Genomic DNA, 20530 nt, shown 5'->3' with positions numbered 1-20530 from the left:
ATTTCCATCGCCCTCACCTCGATTTTTATTTCATATTGCTGTGAATCATCCTCTATAGTCCCTAACATCTTTTACTTCTTCCTTCGCAACAGTTGTGGGATACACACATACACCCACACACATTCAGCCCTTACCCCCACACAACCATAAGCTCACCCTCTCAACAATTGCACCATCCCAGAGCCCAACTCAAGATGGGTCATGATTTACAAATGTACTTGCAGTTGCAGCTGCATGAGAAGGCCTGCAAGACCGCGCAAAAAATGAGCATAAATGTAGAGATTTATTTACCATTGTCACATCCTAGATGATGGAGGTCAAATGTACACCTTCTTCCTGAAACACCCACAATAAGGTCATCCATTTTGACCATGTTCCCAAGCATCTCCATGCAGTCCGACTTGATTTCGTGCCACCAGGGCCACAATAATATACCCCCTCTCTGAATGTCCGAGTGTGACCCCCTCCCCATGGGTTACTGCAGCTAGTGTTGCCAGCACTGCCACTGCCTGGGTGGGGGCACCCCACCGGAATCCCCACCGGCTAGGTACAAGGTCGTCAAGGTTCTCATTAGCAGCTTTGAGAATTTCCTTGTATATTATGCTCTCCCTTTAGGGGGCTTTGGCTTTGCAGGACCAACCCTGCCAAGCAGGCTCAGAATCTTGAGGGGGCAGTGCTGCTCTTGGTCCCTGACCTCATTTTGGCTGCATACAGACCGCTTACAGCATGCACATAAAACAGTTAGGGACTTCTCCTTAGTATCTGGGCCATTCATGTGGGTGTCTAGGGTATAGGGCCATGGACCGTACCATTAAAATAGGATAATAAATAATTAGATATAATTTATTTTAAAAATGTAGTTCCCCATGATAGGACAATAAATAAATAAGACGTATAATTCATTATAAAAGTATATCCATCATCTGAACAACATTGAAAGCCCTCTCATACCCGGCCCACAGCAATACACTGGCTCTGGGATATGCAACCATTTCATTACTCACTCACTCAACTTTCCAAACATAATAAATAAAAATAAACACACACCACACCATCCACACATACTGTGCCTTCTGTTTACTTAGTTTTTATCTTCACTATGTAGAAATAGAGCTTGTGTTCAATTAGTTATATGTGAAGATTTATAGAAAAGCTATATTTTGTATTGTTACAATCAATAACCGGGCTTGAATTGTGTTTATTTTCCTCATCTATGAGAACTTTGTAATTTTTAAAATAACCATGGAGTAATCTTTGTGTCTCTGAACAACTGGTTATCAATATATAGTTTATCAACGACGAGAGCTACTCGTTTCGCTTTTAATCTATTTTCTTTGAAAATTGGATACAGAACTTAGCGCCGTTCTGCAATTTCTTTCGGAAACTGATCATTCATGCCAATTTTGGTCCCAGCAAGTCTTTTACCCAGGCTTTTAACCATTATTTTATCTTTAAATGAAGCAAATTTGGCAACGATTGGGCGTTCGTACCTCTGCCCTCTCTGTCCGAGGCGGTGTACACGTTCAAGTTGGATCTTATCGATAACTTCGCGTGGAATCTGAAGCGCTGCAAAAAGGAACTCTCTAACTACAGATTCAGGAACCTCTCCTTCTTTCTCTTGGATACCTGTAAGTACCAAATTCTCTCTCATGGATCTAGTTTGTATGTCCAGTAAGCATTCCTTCAGAACGTTGTTCTCCTTTTTAAATTCATTCATTTCGGTTTCAATCTTATTGACTGTCCCTTTTAGCGCGTGTGTTTCCTTCTCCAAAGCCGCAGCTTTTTCATCACTCATCTCTAGGCTTGCCTTCAACTCTTTTATATCTTTACTAACTAATTCAAGTATACCCAGTTTGTCATTTATTGATTTTAACAGATCGGTTTCGACCTTTACCATTGCCGGTGGTGAGAATATTAGATCATCAGTGTCGGTTGAGGAGTCACGTTTTCGTTTTTGAATCGGTTCCCCTGTCTTACTCTCCGTCATGTTTGGGTGTTGCTTGTTTTCGTAATATTTGTCGATAAATGTCTCTAGTCTTAGGATTTGTTTTGTGTTATTATCCAGATTGAAGGTTATCACCCACCAGATTATTTAGTGCTAATATTTTAGTCTAATTTAGCAGATATTTCGAATATTATGTTTTATCTTGAGGTGCTCTACATAACTTCGTTCAGTCCGCCATTACCTTTACGTTACCTTTACGTCCGCCGTCTACGTCCTACGTCCTATTGCTGTGTCTTAGATGAAGATCAGATCAAATTTGATGACCAATTTAAGCAGAAATCCAGTTAATCCCAAAGGGTTCACATACTTTTTCTTGCCACTTTATATGGAGGCCAATTAGATGGTGGTCCGGTCGCATCCAGTCTCCTATTAATACTTGTTTTACTTTTGATGCCAGCCAGAATGAGACTAGGAAGTAATCAAAACGGCTAGCTTGATTAAGCCTCCTCCATGTACAGTGGGGCAAAAAAGTATTTAGTCAGCCACCAATTGTGCAAGTTCTCCCACTTAAAAAGATGAGAGAGGCCTGTAATTTTCATCATAGGTACACTTCAACTATGACAGACAAAATGAGAAAAAAAATCCAGAAAATCACATTGTAGGATTTTTAATGAATTTATTTGCAAATTATGGTGGAAAATAAGTATTTGGTCAATAACAAAAGTTTATCTCAATACTTTGTTATATACCCTTTGTTGGCAATGACAGAGGTCAAACGTTTTCTGTAAGTCTTTCACACACTGTTGCTGGTATTTTGAAGCCACTCCTGCGTTGTCTTGGCTGTGTCCTTAGGGTCGTTGTCCTGTTGGAAGGTGAACCTTCGCCCCCGTCTGAGCTCCTGAGCGCTCTGGAGCAGGTTTTCATCAAGGATCTCTCTGTACTTTTCTCCGTTCATCTTTCCCTCGATACTGACTAGTCTCCCAGTCCCTGCCGCTGAAAAACATCCCACAGCATGATGCTGCCACCACCATGCTTCACCGTAGGGATGGTGACAGGTTTCCTCCAGACGTGACACTTGGCATTCAGGCCAAAGAGTTTAATATGGGTGTCATCAGACCAGAGAATCTTGTTTCTCATGGTCTGAGAGTCCTTTAGGTGCCTTTTGGCAAACTCCAAGCGGGCTGTCATGTGCCTTTTAATGAGGAGTGGCTTCCGTCTGGCCACTCTACCATAAAGGCCTAATTGGTGAAGTGCTGCAGAGACAGTTGTCCTACTGGAAGGTTCTCCCATCTCCACAGAGGAATTCTGGAGTTCTGTCAGTGACAATCTGGTTCTTGGTCACCTCCCTGACCAAGGTCCTTCTCCCCTGATTGCTCAGTTTGGCTGGGCGGCCAGCTCTATGAAGAGACTTGGTAGTTCCAAACTTCTTACATTTAAGAATGATGGAGGCCACTGTGTTCCTAGGGGACCTTCAATGCTGCAGAAAAGTTTTGCTACCCTTCCCCAGATCTGAGCCTCGACACAATCATGTCTCGATATTCTACAGACAATTCCTTCGACCTCATGGCTTGGTTTTTGCTCTGACATGCACTGTCAACTGTAAGACCTTATGTAGACAGGTGTGTGCCTTTCCAAATCATGCCCCGTCAATTGAATTTACCACAGGTCGACTCCAATCAAGTTGTAGAAACATCTCAAGGATGATCAATAGAAGCAGGATGCACCTGAGCTCATTTTCGAGTCTCATAGCAAAGGGTCTGAATACTTATGTAAATAAGGTATTTCTGTTTTTTTATTTTTAATACATTTGCAAACATTTCTAAAAACCGGTTTTTGCTTTGTCAAGGGGTATTGTGTGTAGATTGATGAGGATTTTTATTTATTTAATCCATTTTAGAAAAAGGCTGTAATGTAACAACATGTGGAAAAGGGGAAAGGGGTCTGAATTCTTTATTTCGGGTAGCTATTTTGTCAACTATTTAACTAACTATTTAGCAGTCGTACGGTTTGGAGTTGGAAGCTGTTCAGGATCCTGTTGGCTCCAGACTTAGAGCAGCGGTACAGCTTGACGTGCAGTAGCAGAGAGAACAGTCTATGACTTGGGTGGTTGGAGTCTTTTGAAAATGTTTAGGGCCTTCATCTGACACTGACCGGTATAGAGGTCCTGGATGGCAGGTCATATGGTTCACTGTATGGGGTCACAGAGGAATCATGGGTCAACTCACCTGGCGCGGGGTGTGAGGCTCCTGGTAGCTGGGGAGGATCTTGAGCACCACACTGCCGCTGGCCTCTTTCAGCATCTGCTGGAGCACCTTGGGGTCGTTGCCCACCTCTTTCGCGTTCACCTCCTTGATAATGTCACCCACGTGGAGGAGGCCCTGCTGGTCGATCATCCCGCCGTGGAGGATGCGGGCGATCACCAGCTCTCCGCTCTCTACCCGAAACGTCACACCCTACAAAGGCAAAGATATAGCACTGTATTTTACATTGCCGTTTTTAACATCCATGACACTGAGTAGAAGGACTAACAAAGGCATAACAAGGACCGCCATTTTGTTTTTTCATTTCATTAAGAACCATACTCACAAACTCAACAAACAGTTGCACTGTAAGCCACTGTAGAGTAAGCCATTTCAAAATGCCCCTCACTGAGTCTTACCAGGTGCTCTCCAGACACCTTGCGGATGCCCACCATCCTGACTGCGTCTGGGGCAACAGGCTGGGTGTTGAAGGCAGCGTCCATGAAGGAACAGGGGCTGGGAGGAGGGGTCTCAAAGGTCTTGGATGCCACCGAATCATGGGTTTCCAGGAGAGACTGTGTGTGGACCAATAGGGGCAGAGGATAATGATGTTGATGATTGCATGACACATACTGTAGGATGGAATTGATCTAGTAAGATTTACAACTGATCTTAAGAAGACTGCATTCGATACATTAAACACAGTAACATGCCATCCATGGTAGCTACATCAGTTTGGTCAGTTTTCCCTCAATAAGGTAAAGTTCTTGGAGAATGGGTCAAAAAAGCTCACAGTAGGAGTGCTGATCTAAGATCAGTTTGCTCATTCAGATCATAATGAATAAGATTACGTGGACAGGAGGGAACTTGTCCTAGATCAGCCCTGATAAAAGCTAAAACATTGAGTGTTTAGACCTGGAAGTGTGGCTCCTTCAGTATGCGTGCCAGTTCGTCTGCAGCCTTGTTCCTGTGTGTGAGGGGAGTGAGCTCCTTCAGGATGTTCTGCACCAGCTCCATGTTGTTGTCACTCACCGCCTCCAGCTTGGACTCCTCCAGGTTCTCATGGGCCTGAGGGTAGCAGGGAGACGGGAACTGAAGGTAAAAAACGGTCTTGTTAATAACTAGCCATCTTTGGTGGTAATTTTAGCCTACACTATTTAGCAGACACTTTTATCAAAAGCGTGTGTGCAAACATTTTTGCATTCAAACCCATGACCCTGGCGTTGCTAGCGCCATTGTTTTACCAACTGTGCCACACAGCACACTTAGTACCAAATCAGAGCCAACTAGTGCCAAATCTCACAACGTACTTAGGCCATACAAATAAGTGCAAATAGTCACAGAGTATTCACCATTTACTCAGTTCTTTTCTAGCAATAAAGTCAATGAATTGTAAAAAGACAGGAAACCCCAAAATAAACACACAGTACAACTCCTATTCAGAAACAAACAACAAGCGTCTCAGAAGATAAGCATCTGCCCTAAAACAGTCAAATACGCTGTGTGTTTTCTCCCTGTGCTGTGGAGCATCAATATATATATATTTTTTAAATTAATATTTCACTTTGTCTCTCGTACCGAGGGCACTGGGCCCTCACCTTTTACCACGACTGGCCTCTGGCCCACCGCCCATGTGGAACTAGTGAACTGAATGATAATGTGTTACTGCCCATCAATCTCCAAATGTTTATTTTTGGCTCCCATTAACAGCAAACCCTTTAATTTAGAAGTTTGAAACGCCGCGTAGCGCGCACCAGATAAATGAATGAGGACACTCAGAAGACTACTCAAATAAGGATCTCTGTGCATAGCCGTCACAGTCTGCTGCTGCATAGAATAAAAAGACAGGATAGTAAATAATAAATGACCTATCGACCTGCTACGTTACTCCCAAACAGATTCAAATAGCCGTGTTGTCTTGTGGGTAGATTCACAGAGACAGTCATACTCCCATGGGCCTGTTGTCTAATCTCTGATCTGGCAGCCATGGGCTGTTTGTTTACGTGAGGGAAAGGAGAGCGCCCCTGCTGTTGAGAGACAGAGACACAGAGAGACACAGAGAGACACAGAGAGACACAGAGAGACAAAGAGAGACACAGAGAGAGAGAGAGAGAGAGAGAGAGAGAGAGAGAGAGAGAGAGAGAGAGAGAGAGAGAGAGAGAGAGAGAGAGAGAGAGAGAGAGACCCACACACATAAAGCTTCAGAGAGTGGCCCTTGGACAGCAGAACAACACAGCCAAAGGCAGGTTATGCCCCCATTGAATAGCTATCTTTGCCCTCTGCTGTTGTTGTCTGGCTTTGTAAGCTACTTCACAGGCAAATTGAAAAGATGGGAGGCTGAAGAATCCCAAATAGAGCAAAAGACCTGCAAGTCTGTTGTCATTTATTTAGATACAGTATCCACTCTTAGAAAAACGGGTTCAAAAAGGGTTCTTCAGCTGTCCCCATTGGAGAAACCTTTTGGGTTCCAGGTAGAGCTCTCTGTAGAAAGGGTTCTACAATGGAATCCAAAAGGGTTCTACCTGGGGAAAAATAGGGTTCTTCGAATGGTTCTCCTACGGGGACCGCCGAAGAATCCTTCTAGGTTGTAGATAGCCTTTTATTTTAAAAGTGTAGGCCACCTAAATACGTGCGTGAGAGCAAGAGCAAAGTGCGCATTTGTCATCTCATGATCTACAACTTCAATAGTTCTGACGACTCCAAGGTAAGGAGCCAAGCAGTAGCTGCCAAGGAAATGACTGATCGTAATGTACTGTGGTTTTGTGAATGGCTTTTGGCATAGCTGCTTCTGCCAATATCCATTCGCAGCATATATATATCTCACCCATCGTTTCGCTACACCCGCAATAACATCTGCTAAATGTGTGTATGTATGACATTTGATTTAATAGTACAGAATATTGCTGAATACACATAGTGCCCTGTTCAAAAGTAGTGCACTGTAAGGAATAGGGTGCCCTTTCAGATGAGGCCACGTAATATATTCCATTTATTCTTTACCGTGAATATTATACAATAGACCTGCTACTGTCTCAAGTCCTTGAACATAGACCAGTGTTCTTGCATCTGTGGATTAATCATTGATGAGGTTCCCCATCGATAGATAGACACAATGGGCACACACACAGATAATACATACATCATTCTCTCTCTCTCTCTCTCTCTCTCTCTCTCTCTCTCTCTCTCTCTCTCTCTCTCTCTCTCATTGATTATTTCACTTTTGTTTATTATCTATTTCACTTGCTTTGTAAATGTAAACGTTTGTTTCCCATGCCAATAAACTCTTACATTGAAATTGAGAGCGAAAGTGAGAGAGCGAGGGGCCCTGTTCTTTTCTTCAACTGGAGGCATTTGATGCAGTGCTCCCCGAAGAGCTCTCATCTTCGTATCTCTCCCAGAAAACTCTGTCTGCATGCTCTCTATAGGAGAGCGAGAAAGACCACACAGCACTATTGGGCCTGCGAGTCTGTTCTTTCTCTAAGCGCAAGGAAAAGAACACAGTATCCCCCAGGACATGGTATTGTGAAAGCTCAGAGCTTCTCTCAGTTCCTAGGCCTCAACTGCATTTGATTGGATGACGCAACAATTACGACTATGTTGTAATGTTTATAATTACAATGTTAATGTCAAGGTTGATTTGTTCATTTCATAATGAAAACAATTTTTTTTTGCATTGAATAATTTTGATGGTTGACTTTTCATTCTAGTAGCTCTTGTAAAAGTAAAATAGTTTTATACCTTACACGTTAACCCACTGTTCCCCGGGCGCCGAAGACGTGGATGTCGATTATGGCAGCCCCCCGCACCTCTCTGATTCAGAGGGGTTGGGTTAAACGCAGAAGACACATTTCAGTTGAATGCATTCAGTACAACTGACGAGGTATCCCCCTTTGCCTTTCCCTTCACTCGTGAGAATTTGCCTAAATAGGAATAAGGCCATATTTGGAATAAGGATAAATTGAAATGTTTTTTACAGAAGAAAAACATTTGCATAACCATGGTAACAATTCAAAGGGAACAGTTTGGAGATTATGGGAAAATTGTTAGACTAAATAAGTACACAACAGTTCACCTGACACAAGACTGAATGGAAGAATTACACTGTTGATTGTATGTGCATTTTACATTTACTGTACATTTGTTGATAACAAAATCTGAAAATACTCTGGATACATTTAGTAACATGATAAGAACATTCTTGGAAAATTTGGGGTAGGTGCAACTAATGTTCCTCTAAACTGTGCGCATGCACGGGCTCGCAGATCCCCCTGGATTGAGGCACAGAAGAAATATCAGCCCGCGCAGAGAAGCGCGAGATTGAACTACACTCAACTTTCTAGAGTTTTCCCCGTTTCTAGAGTTTTCCCCCTGTTAACACTATCAACTTTTCCCTTTACTGGGGGAATTGTGATCGAATCAATGCAATATTAGCCACTTTCAATGCAACATACCAGATGAAAACATACTATGCAAGACTTTGTCACGATCGTCTTTGGGTGAGAGATTGGACCAAGGCGCAGCGTGTGCAAAGTACATCTTCTTTTATTCAGAAGAGGGAAAAAACACGAAACGAACACTATACAACTAAACAAACAAAATAACAAACTGACGACCGTGAAGCTATAATAACAAAATGGTGCTGACACTGACCATTACACACTGACATAGACAATTACCCACAAAAAGCTAAAGCCTATGGTTGCCTTAAATATGGCTCCCAATCAGAGACAACAATAACCAGCTGTCTCTAATTGAGACCCAATTCAGGCAACCATAGACTTTCCTAGACACCTACACTGAACACTAAACCATCTCCTCTACTAAACCCCCTAAACCATACAACACCCTAGACAATACAAAAAACACACAAACTTCCCCATGTCACACCCTGACCTAACTAAAATAATAATGAAAACAAAGATAACTAAGGCCAGGGTGTGACATAACCCCCCCTTTAAGGTGCGAACTCCGGGCGCACCAGCATAAAGTCTAGGGGAGGGTCTGGGTGGGCGTCTGTCCATGGTGGCGGCTCTGGCACTGGTCGTGGTCCCCACCCCACCATAGTCACTACCCGCTTTCGTAGCCTCCTCCAACTGACCACCCGCCAACTTAACCCCACTGGATTAAGGGGCAGCACCGGACTAAGGGGCAGCACCGGATTAAGGGGCAGCACCGGACTAAGGGGCAGCACCGGACTAAGGGGCAGCACCGGACTAAGGGGCAGCACCGGACTAAGGGGCAGCACCGGACTAAGGGGCAGCACCAGGATAAGGGGCAGCACCAGGATAAGGGGCAGCACCAGGATAAGGGGCAGCTCCGGACTGAGGGACGGCAGCTCCGGACTGAGGGACGGCAGCTCCGGACTGAGGAACGGATCCTGGCTGGATGACGGCTCTGGCGGATCCTGGCTGGACGGCTCATGGCTGGCTGACGGATCTGGCTGCTCATGGCTGGCTGACGGATCTGGCTGCTCATGGCTGGCTGACGGATCTGGCTGCTCATGGCTGGCTGACGGATCTGGCTGCACATGGCTGGCTGACGGATCTGGCTGCACATGGCTGGCTGATGGATCTGGCTGCTCATGGCTGGCTGACGGATCTGGCTGCTCATGGCTGGCTGACGGATCTGGCTGCTCATGGCTGGCTGACGGATCTGGCTGCTCATGGCTGGCTGACGGATCTGGCTGCTCATGGCTGGCTGACGGATCTGGCTGCTCATGGCTGGCTGACGGATCTGGCCGCTCATGGCTGGCTGACGGATCTGGACGCTCATGGCTGGCTGACGGATCTGGACGCTCATGGCTGGCTGGCAGCTCTGGCAGATCCTGTCTGGTTGGCGGCTCTGGCAGATCCTGTCTGGTTGGCGGCTCTGGCAGATCCTGTCTGGTTGGCGGCTCTGGCAGATCCTGTCTGGTTGGCGGCTCTGGCAGATCCTGTCTGGTTGGCGGCTCTGGCAGATCCTGTCTGGTTGGCGGCTCTGGCAGATCCTGTCTGATGAATGGCTCTAGCGGCTCCTGACTGACTAACGGCTCTGACGGCTCGGGACAGACGGGCGGCTCTAATGGCTCTGGACAGACGGATGGCTCAGACGGCGCTGGGGAGACGGATGGCTCAGATGGCGCTGGGGAGACGGATGGCTCAGATGGCGCTGGGGAGACGGATGGCTCAGATGGCACTGGGCAGACGGATGGCTCTGGCCGGATGAGGCGCACTGTAGGCCTGGTGCGTGGTGCCGGAACTGGAGGCACCGGGCTAAGGACACGCACCTTCAGGCTAGTGCGGGGAGAAGGAACAGGGCATACTGGACCCTGGGAGCGCACATTAGGCCTAGTGCGTGGTGCCAGAACTGGTGGTACCGGACTGGGGACACGCATCTCAGGGCTAGTGCGGGGAGCAGCAACAGGACGCACAGGACTCTGGGGACACACAGGAGGCTTGGTGCGTGGTTTAGGCACTGGTGGTAAAGGGCTGGAGACACGCACCATAGGGCTAGTGCGTGGAGGAGGCACTGGTGGTACTGGGTTGGGGCGGGGAGGTGGCGCCGGAAATACCGGACCGTGCAGGTGTACTGGCTCCCTTGAGCACTGAGCCTGCCCAACCTTACCTGGTTGTATGCTCCCCGTCGCCCGACCAGTGGGAGTAGGGAGTAGGCGCAGGTCTCCTACCTGACTTCGCCACACTCCCTTTAAGGCCCCCCCCAAAGAAATTTTTGGGTTGTACTCACGGGCTTCCAGCCTTGCTTCCGTGCTGCCTCCTCATATCGCCTCCTCTCGGCTTTAGCTGCCTCCAGCTCTTCACGAGGGAGGCGATATTCTCCCGGTTGTGCCCACGGTCCCTTACCATCCAGTATCTCCTCCCATGTCCATGAATCCTGTGTAGGTGGGTCCTGTTGCCGCTTGACACGCCGCTTGGTCCTGGATTGGTGGGTAATTCTGTCACGATCGTCTTTGGGTGAGAGATTGGACCAAGGCGCAGCGTGTGCAAAGTACATCTTCTTTTATTCAGAAGAGGGAAAAAACACGAAACGAACACTATACAACTAAACAAACAAAATAACAAACTGACGACCGTGAAGCTATAATAACAAAATGGTGCTGACACTGACCATTACACACTGACATAGACAATTACCCACAAAAAGCTAAAGCCTATGGTTGCCTTAAATATGGCTCCCAATCAGAGACAACAATAACCAGCTGTCTCTAATTGAGACCCAATTCAGGCAACCATAGACTTTCCTAGACACCTACACTGAACACTAAACCATCTCCTCTACTAAACCCCCTAAACCATACAACACCCTAGACAATACAAAAAACACACAAACTTCCCCATGTCACACCCTGACCTAACTAAAATAATAATGAAAACAAAGATAACTAAGGCCAGGGTGTGACATAACCCCCCCTTTAAGGTGCGAACTCCGGGCGCACCAGCATAAAGTCTAGGGGAGGGTCTGGGTGGGCGTCTGTCCATGGTGGCGGCTCTGGCACTGGTCGTGGTCCCCACCCCACCATAGTCACTACCCGCTTTCGTAGCCTCCTCCAACTGACCACCCGCCAACTTAACCCCACTGGATTAAGGGGCAGCACCGGACTAAGGGGCAGCACCGGATTAAGGGGCAGCACCGGACTAAGGGGCAGCACCGGACTAAGGGGCAGCACCGGACTAAGGGGCAGCACCGGACTAAGGGGCAGCACCGGACTAAGGGGCAGCACCAGGATAAGGGGCAGCACCAGGATAAGGGGCAGCACCAGGATAAGGGGCAGCTCCGGACTGAGGGACGGCAGCTCCGGACTGAGGGACGGCAGCTCCGGACTGAGGAACGGATCCTGGCTGGATGACGGCTCTGGCGGATCCTGGCTGGACGGCTCATGGCTGGCTGACGGATCTGGCTGCTCATGGCTGGCTGACGGATCTGGCTGCTCATGGCTGGCTGACGGATCTGGCTGCTCATGGCTGGCTGACGGATCTGGCTGCACATGGCTGGCTGACGGATCTGGCTGCACATGGCTGGCTGACGGATCTGGCTGCTCATGGCTGGTTGGCGGCTCTGGCTGATCCTGTCTGGTTGGCGGCTCTGGCAGATCCTGTCTGGTTGGCGGCTCTGGCAGATCCTGTCTGGTTGGCGGCTCTGGCAGATCCTGTCTGGTTGGCGGCTCTGGCAGATCCTGTCTGGTTGGCGGCTCTGGCAGATCCTGTCTGGTTGGCGGCTCTGGCAGATCCTGTCTGATGAATGGCTCTAGCGGCTCCTGACTGACTAACGGCTCTGACGGCTCGGGACAGACGGGCGGCTCTAATGGCTCTGGACAGACGGATGGCTCAGACGGCGCTGGGGAGACGGATGGCTCAGATGGCGCTGGGGAGACGGATGGCTCAGATGGCGCTGGGGAGACGGATGGCTCAGATGGCGCTGGGGAGACGGATGGCTCAGATGGCACTGGGCAGACGGATGGCTCTGGCCGGATGAGGCGCACTGTAGCCCTGGTGCGTGGTGCCGGAACTGGAGGCACCGGGCTAAGGACACGCACCTTCAGGCTAGTGCGGGGAGAAGGAACAGGGCATACTGGACCCTGGGAGCGCACATTAGGCCTAGTGCGTGGTGCCAGAACTGGTGGTACCGGACTGGGGACACGCATCTCAGGGCTAGTGCGGGGAGCAGCAACAGGACGCACAGGACTCTGGGGACACACAGGAGGCTTGGTGCGTGGTTTAGGCACTGGTGGTAAAGGGCTGGAGACACGCACCATAGGGCTAGTGCGTGGAGGAGGCACTGGTGGTACTGGGTTGGGGCGGGGAGGTGGCGCCGGAAATACCGGACCGTGCAGGCGTACTGGCTCCCTTGAGCACTGAGCCTGCCCAACCTTACCTGGTTGTATGCTCCCCGTCGCCCGACCAGTGCGGGGAGGTGGAATAACCCGCACCGGGCTATGTAGGCGAACCGGGGACACCATGCGTAAGGCTGGTGCCATGTAAGCCGGCCCGAGGAGACGCACTGGTGACCAGATGCGTTGGGCCGGCTTCATGACATCCGGCTCAACGCTCAATCTAGCCCGGCCGATACGTGGAGCTGGAATGTACCGAACCGGGCTATGCACGCGTACAGGAGACACCATGCGCTCTACTGCGTAACACGGTGTCTGCCCGTACTCTCGCTCTCCACGGTAAGTACAGGGAGTAGGCGCAGGTCTCCTACCTGACTTCGCCACACTCCCTTTAAGGCCCCCCCAAAGAAATTTTTGGGTTGTACTCACGGGCTTCCAGCCTTGCTTCCGTGCTGCCTCCTCATATCGCCTCCTCTCGGCTTTAGCTGCCTCCAGCTCTTCACGAGGGAGGCGATATTCTCCCGGTTGTGCCCACGGTCCCTTACCATCCAGTATCTCCTCCCATGTCCATGAATCCTGTGTAGGTGGGTCCTGTTGCCGCTTGACACGCCGCTTGGTCCTGGATTGGTGGGTAATTCTGTCACGATCGTCTTTGGGTGAGAGATTGGACCAAGGCGCAGCGTGTGCAAAGTACATCTTCTTTTATTCAGAAGAGGGAAAAAACACGAAACGAACACTATACAACTAAACAAACAAAATAACAAACTGACGACCGTGAAGCTATAATAACAAAATGGTGCTGACACTGACCATTACACACTGACATAGACAATTACCCACAAAAAGCTAAAGCCTATGGTTGCCTTAAATATGGCTCCCAATCAGAGACAACAATAACCAGCTGTCTCTAATTGAGACCCAATTCAGGCAACCATAGACTTTCCTAGACACCTACACTGAACACTAAACCATCTCCTCTACTAAACCCCCTAAACCATACAACACCCTAGACAATACAAAAAACACACAAACTTCCCCATGTCACACCCTGACCTAACTAAAATAATAATGAAAACAAAGATAACTAAGGCCAGGGTGTGACATAACCCCCCCTTTAAGGTGCGAACTCCGGGCGCACCAGCATAAAGTCTAGGGGAGGGTCTGGGTGGGCGTCTGTCCATGGTGGCGGCTCTGGCACTGGTCGTGGTCCCCACCCCACCATAGTCACTACCCGCTTTCGTAGCCTCCTCCAACTGACCACCCGCCAACTTAACCCCACTGGATTAAGGGGCAGCACCAGACTAAGGGGCAGCACCGGATTAAGGGGCAGCACCGGACTAAGGGGCAGCACCGGACTAAGGGGCAGCACCGGACTAAGGGGCAGCACCGGACTAAGGGGCAGCACCGGACTAAGGGGCAGCACCGGACTAAGGGGCAGCACCGGACTAAGGGGCAGCACCAGGATAAGGGGCAGCACCAGGATAAGGGGCAGCACCAGGATAAGGGGCAGCACCAGGATAAGGGGCAGCTCCGGACTGAGGGACGGCAGCTCCGGACTGAGGGACGGCAGCTCCGGACTGAGGGACGGCAGCTCCGGACTGAGGGACGGCAGCTCCGGACTGAGGAACGGATCCTGGCTGGATGACGGCTCTGGCGGATCCTGGCTGGACGGCTCATGGCTGGCTGACGGATCTGGCTGCTCATGGCTGGCTGACGGATCTGGCTGCTCATGGCTGGCTGACGGATCTGGCTGCTCATGGCTGGCTGACGGATCTGGCTGCACATGGCTGGCTGACGGATCTGGCTGCTCATGGCTGGCTGACGGATCTGGCTGCTCATGGCTGGCTGACGGATCTGGCTGCTCATGGCTGGCTGACGGATCTGGCTGCACATGGCTGGCTGACGGATCTGGCTGCTCATGGCTGGCTGACGGATCTGGCTGCTCATGGCTGGCTGACGGATCTGGCTGCTCATGGCTGGCTGACGGATCTGGCTGCTCATGGCTGGCTGACGGATCTGGCTGCTCATGGCTGGCTGACGGATCTGGCTGCTCATGGCTGGCTGACGGATCTGGACGCTCATGGCTGGCTGACGGATCTGGACGCTCATGGCTGGCTGGCAGCTCTGGCAGATCCTGTCTGGTTGGCGGCTCTGGCAGATCCTGTCTGGTTGGCGGCTCTGGCAGATCCTGTCTGATGAATGGCTCTAGCGGCTCCTGACTGACTAACGGCTCTGACGGCTCGGGACAGACGGGCGGCTCTAATGGCTCTGGACAGACGGATGGCTCAGACGGCGCTGGGGAGACGGATGGCTCAGATGGCGCTGGGGAGACGGATGGCTCAGATGGCGCTGGGGAGACGGATGGCTCAGATGGCACTGGGCAGACGGATGGCTCTGGCCGGATGAGGCGCACTGTAGGCCTGGTGCGTGGTGCCGGAACTGGAGGCACCGGGCTAAGGACACGCACCTTCAGGCTAGTGCGGGGAGAAGGAACAGGGCATACTGGACCCTGGGAGCGCACATTAGGCCTAGTGCGTGGTGCCAGAACTGGTGGTACCGGACTGGGGACACGCATCTCAGGGATAGTGCAGGGAGCAGCAACAGGACGCACAGGACTCTGGGGACACACAGGAGGCTTGGTGCGTGGTTTAGGCACTGGTGGTAAAGAGCTGGAGACACGCACCATAGGGCTAGTGCGTGGAGGAGGCACTGGTGGTACTGGGTTGGGGCGGGGAGGTGGCGCCGGAAATACCGGACCGTGCAGGCGTACTGGCTCCCTTGAGCACTGAGCCTGCCCAACCTTACCTGGTTGTATGCTCCCCGTCGCCCGACCAGTGCGGGGAGGTGGAATAACCCGCACCGGGCTATGTAGGCGAACCGGGGACACCATGCGTAAGGCTGGTGCCATGTAAGCCGGCCCGAGGAGACGCACTGGTGACCAGATGCGTTGGGCCGGCTTCATGACATCCGGCTCAACGCTCAATCTAGCCCGGCCGATACGTGGAGCTGGAATGTACCGAACCGGGCTATGCACGCGTACAGGAGACACCATGCGCTCTACTGCGTAACACGGTGTCTGCCCGTACTCTCGCTCTCCACGGTAAGTACAGGTAGTAGGCGCAGGTCTCCTACCTGACTTCGCCACAATCCCTTTAAGGCCCCCCCCAAGAAATTTTTGGGTTGTACTCACGGGCTTCCAGCCTTGCTTCCGTGCTGCCTCCTCATATCGCCTCCTCTCGGCTTTAGCTGCCTCCAGCTCTTCACGAGGGAGGCGATATTCTCCCGGTTGTGCCCACGGTCCCTTACCATCCAGTATCTCCTCCCATGTCCATGAATCCTGTGTAGGTGGGTCCTGTTGCCGCTTGACACGCCGCTTGGTCCTGGATTGGTGGGTAATTCTGTCACGATCGTCTTTGGGTGAGAGATTGGACCAAGGCGCAGCGTGTGCAAAGTACATCTTCTTTTATTCAGAAGAGGGAAAAAACACGAAACGAACACTATACAACTAAACAAACAAAATAACAAACTGATGACCGTGAAGCTATAATAACAAAATGGTGCTGACACTGACCATTACACACTGACATAGACAATTACCCACAAAAAGCTAAAGCCTATGGTTGCCTTAAATATGGCTCCCAATCAGAGACAACAATAACCAGCTGTCTCTAATTGAGACCCAATTCAGGCAACCATAGACTTTCCTAGACACCTACACTGAACACTAAACCATCTCCTCTACTAAACCCCCTAAACCATACAACACCCTAGACAATACAAAAAACACACAAACTTCCCCATGTCACACCCTGACCTAACTAAAATAATAATGAAAACAAAGATAACTAAGGCCAGGGTGTGACAGACTTAGCATGCAAAACTACCTATAAAAGAGATTTTGTTGTAGGCAGAACACATCTGAGTAGAATTCTATTGCATTGACAGGCAAGACTCAGGAACATCCTCTACACAGACTGGTGTGCCATAACCAATCAGAGCTGCAGTAGGCCTATATGCAAATAGACCATTGCCATATATGGCTCTGTGCCATTGACTTTGAACTGGACTGTTTTAACAGAACGAGCGGTTGTGAGTAGATGTGCTTGTTTTGAGATCAAAGTGAGAGCTACATGTAGCCACGTGTGCACATTTGTACATTTGTTCACATCCTTTGCTAGCTAATTAGTTATTAGCCCAGTTATAGATACTTTGTTATCAGCAATGGGGAGAGTGATTGCTTCTTACAAGAGAACAAAATGTGTGCATTTTTCTAGACATCTTTGAAAAGCGAGTCAGGTAAAGAGCTTTTTTTTGTCTTAAAGGGGCAGTGTTGTATTTTGAGGCAGGCTTGAATAAGCTAAGTAGCCAATAGGCAGTGGGTAGCATAATTGTTACGATTCTCTGTAATAATGGTATGGGAATAATGATGCATTTTATTTTGTAAAGTGGTTTCTTGCATCAAAAAACACCATAGACAAGTAGGTATACTGTAGGTACATATATTCTCACCACGGGGCTCTCCATGATGCCTTTGAGGAAGATGAGGTCCAGGTCATTGGCCATGGTGGAGCTGGTGCTGTTACTCAGAGTGTCCATAACCTGCTGCATGGCTGAAGACAAACACAGAGAGGACAGTTAGGACTACAGGTTACTCACCGTTCCACTTTTCCAATGTGTGCAAAGCTGTCATCAAGGCAAAGGGTGGCAACTTTGAAGAATCTCAAATATAAAATATATTTTTTGTTTGACACTTTTTTGGTTAATACATGATTCCATATGTGTTATTTCATAGTGTTGATGTCTTCACTATTATTCTACAATGAAGAAAAATAGTAAAAATAAAGAAAATCCCTTTAATGAGTAGGTGTTCTAAAACTTTTGACCGGTAGTGTATGTACTTGCTGGTTTTACGCACCTACTAACCCTTTGGGAGAGTCCCATGGTTTTCTTATGATTAGTCTCACACACACATATACACACACACGCGCACACACACACACACACACACACACACACACACACACACACACACACACACACACACACACACACACACACACACACACACACACACACACACACACACACACACACACACACACACACACACACAGAGAGAGAGAGACAGACAGAGCAATTTCACCACTGTCATTCCCTTCCCTTTGAAGTCAGTGTTAACAGCATCTTACTTCCCTTCTTCCTCAGTCTCTCTCTCTTTTATCTCTCCGATGTAGTCACAGTAGGGAGAGACGGGGGGCAGCGGGAACTGTACAATCTGACAAAGTCACGTCGACAACTCTACTTGTATTACTAGAAAGGTTGGCAGTGCAGTTGGTCCACTGGTTTTACATAACAAAAGGGACGCATTAAAGTAAAGTTGACTGACTAGTGGCGTGTATTCATGGATGCCAAGGGAAGCCAGGCTTCCCCGAAAAATGTAACTAGAATTTTTTATTTTTTTTAACTCTCGTCTCTCTGTGTTTCATAAATGTCCTTCAATTCGCAAGAGGCTGAATGTCTCACTGGAGAAAGCATCAGAGCGAACGAAACAGCGCCCCTCTGTCTCAGTATGTGCAGCATATCTATCTGATGCTGTCTGGTCAGAAAGAGTATGACATTGTTGCCGCCGCAAAAGCCAGCAAGCATTTGGTCTCCCTTGATAAAAAAAACTAAAAAATAATAGCCAATCAGCGTTGAGCTAAACTGCATGAGCTCAGCTGTAAATGGTCCTGGGGCACCAAAAAAAAGTATCAAGGGAAGCCAGTTTGGATTTGGCTTCAGACCAATCACATTACAAGCAAAACGTCATTATTGACAGAAAGAAACTTGAATTGTTGCATCTCGTTGTTGTTTTGTTGTCCTCCGGTGGCTAGCTAGCTATCTCAAATCAAATCAAAGTTTATTTGTCACGTGCGCCGAATACAACTAGACCTTACAGTGAAATGTTTACTTACAATAGTGCAAAAAAAGGTATTAGGTGAACAATAGGTAGGTAAAGAAATAAAACAACAGTAAAAAGACAGGCTATTAACAGTAGCGAGGCTATAAAAGTAGCGAGGCTACATACAGACACCGGTTAGTCAGGCTGATTGAGGTAGTATGTACATGTAGATATGGTTAAAGTGACTATGCATATATGATGAACAGAGAGTAGCAGTAGCATAAAAGAGGGGTTGGCGGGTGGTTGGTGGGACACAATGCAGAGAGCCCAGTTAGCCAATGTGCGGGAGCACTGGTTGGTCGGTCCAATTGAGGTAGTATGTACATGAATGTATATCTAAAGTGACTATGCATATATGATAAACAGAGAGTAGCAGCAGTGTAAAAAGAGGGGTGGGGGGGACACACAATGCAAATAGTCCTGGAAGCCATTTGATTACCTGTTCAGGAGTAGGGCCTTCCTCTGACACCGCCTGGTGTAGAGGTCCTGGATGGCAGACAGCTTAGCCCCAGTGATGTACTGGGCTGTACGCACTACCCTCTATAGTGCCTTGCAGTCAGAGGCCGAGCAATTGCCGTACCAGGCAGTAATGCAACCAGTCAGGATGCTCTCGATGTTGCAGCTGTAGAACCTTTTGAGGATCTCAGGACCCATGCCAAATCTTTTTAGTTTCCTGAGGGGGAATAGGCTTTGTCGTGCCCTCTTCACGGCTGCCTTGGTGTGTTTGTACCATTATAGTTTGTTGTTGATGTGGACACCAAAGAACTTGAAGCTGTTTGGACCATTCTAGTTTGTTGTTGATGTGGACACCAAAGAACTTGAAGCTCTCAACCTGCTCCACTACAGCCCCGTCGGTGAGAATGGGGGCGTGCTCGGTCCTCCTTTTCCTGTAGTCCACAATCATCTCCTTAGTCTTGGTTACGTTGAGGGATAGGTTGTTATTCTGGCACCACCCGGGCAGGTCTCTGACCTCCTCCCTATAGGCTGTCTCGTCGTTGTCGGTGATCAGGCCTACCACTGTTGTGTCGTCTGCGAACTTGATGGTGTTGATGTCGTACCTGGCCATGCAGTCGTGGGTGAACAGGGAGTACAGGAGGGGACTGAGCACGCACCCCTGGGGAGCTCCAGTGTTGAGGATCAGCGTGGCAGATGTGTTGCTACCTACCCTCACCACCTGGGGGCGGCCCATCAGGAAGTCCAGGATCCAGTTGCAGAGGAGGTGTTTTTAGTCCCAGGATCTAAAATTGTTCCTTTCCTAAATTAGTCATGGACGGAGATAGGGATAGGGACTTGTGGATTTATTTTATTCTCCATACTGGCCAATGACTATAACGGCGATTCTGATCCAAACATAAATTCATACATTGTGTCCCTGGCCTGAGAGGATGGAAGTTCAACATGTAGCTAGATGTAATATGCTAATGTTAACTAGCTAGCCTGGCGTATCATTGCCCATGAAAGGAAGTTAGGCTAGAAAGAAAGTATTTTAGCCAGGTAGCATAGGAAAACAAAAAATAAAAGCATGTACTGTATGACAGAGTGATAGACTGTTTCATCAATATGAAAGAGAGGAGGATGGT

At 48.9% G+C, this 20530-nt stretch overlaps 1 protein-coding gene across 4 annotated transcripts in view; it reads right to left on the bottom strand.

Moving 5' to 3' along the window:
* LOC120060576 (MAGUK p55 subfamily member 2-like) overlaps positions 1-17617 on the bottom strand; it is a 51159-nt gene extending 33542 nt beyond the window's left edge. For 2 of the 4 annotated variants that reach the window (XM_039009945.1, XM_039009944.1), the window contains exons 1-5: positions 17519-17617; positions 15459-15476; positions 5101-5253; positions 4605-4760; positions 4171-4398 (exon numbers count right to left, since the gene is read on the bottom strand). In XM_039009945.1, coding sequence (XP_038865873.1) covers positions 4171-4398; positions 4605-4760; positions 5101-5253; positions 15459-15476; positions 17519-17617 — 654 coding nt within the window. Of the gene's footprint in view, positions 1-4170; positions 4399-4604; positions 4761-5100; positions 5254-15458; positions 15477-17476 lie in introns of all 4 variants that reach the window. The other 2 variants (XM_039009947.1, XM_039009946.1) reach the window with 2 other exon arrangements.
* Between the last annotated feature and the right edge of the window lie 2913 nt (positions 17618-20530).

The sequence above is a fragment of the Salvelinus namaycush genome, chromosome 16, assembly GCF_016432855.1.
Source record: "Salvelinus namaycush isolate Seneca chromosome 16, SaNama_1.0, whole genome shotgun sequence".
In the NCBI taxonomy this organism is placed as follows: domain Eukaryota; kingdom Metazoa; phylum Chordata; class Actinopteri; order Salmoniformes; family Salmonidae; genus Salvelinus; species Salvelinus namaycush.
Note: the sequence above shows the minus strand (reverse complement) of the source record. Positions and strands in the feature narration are given on the sequence as shown.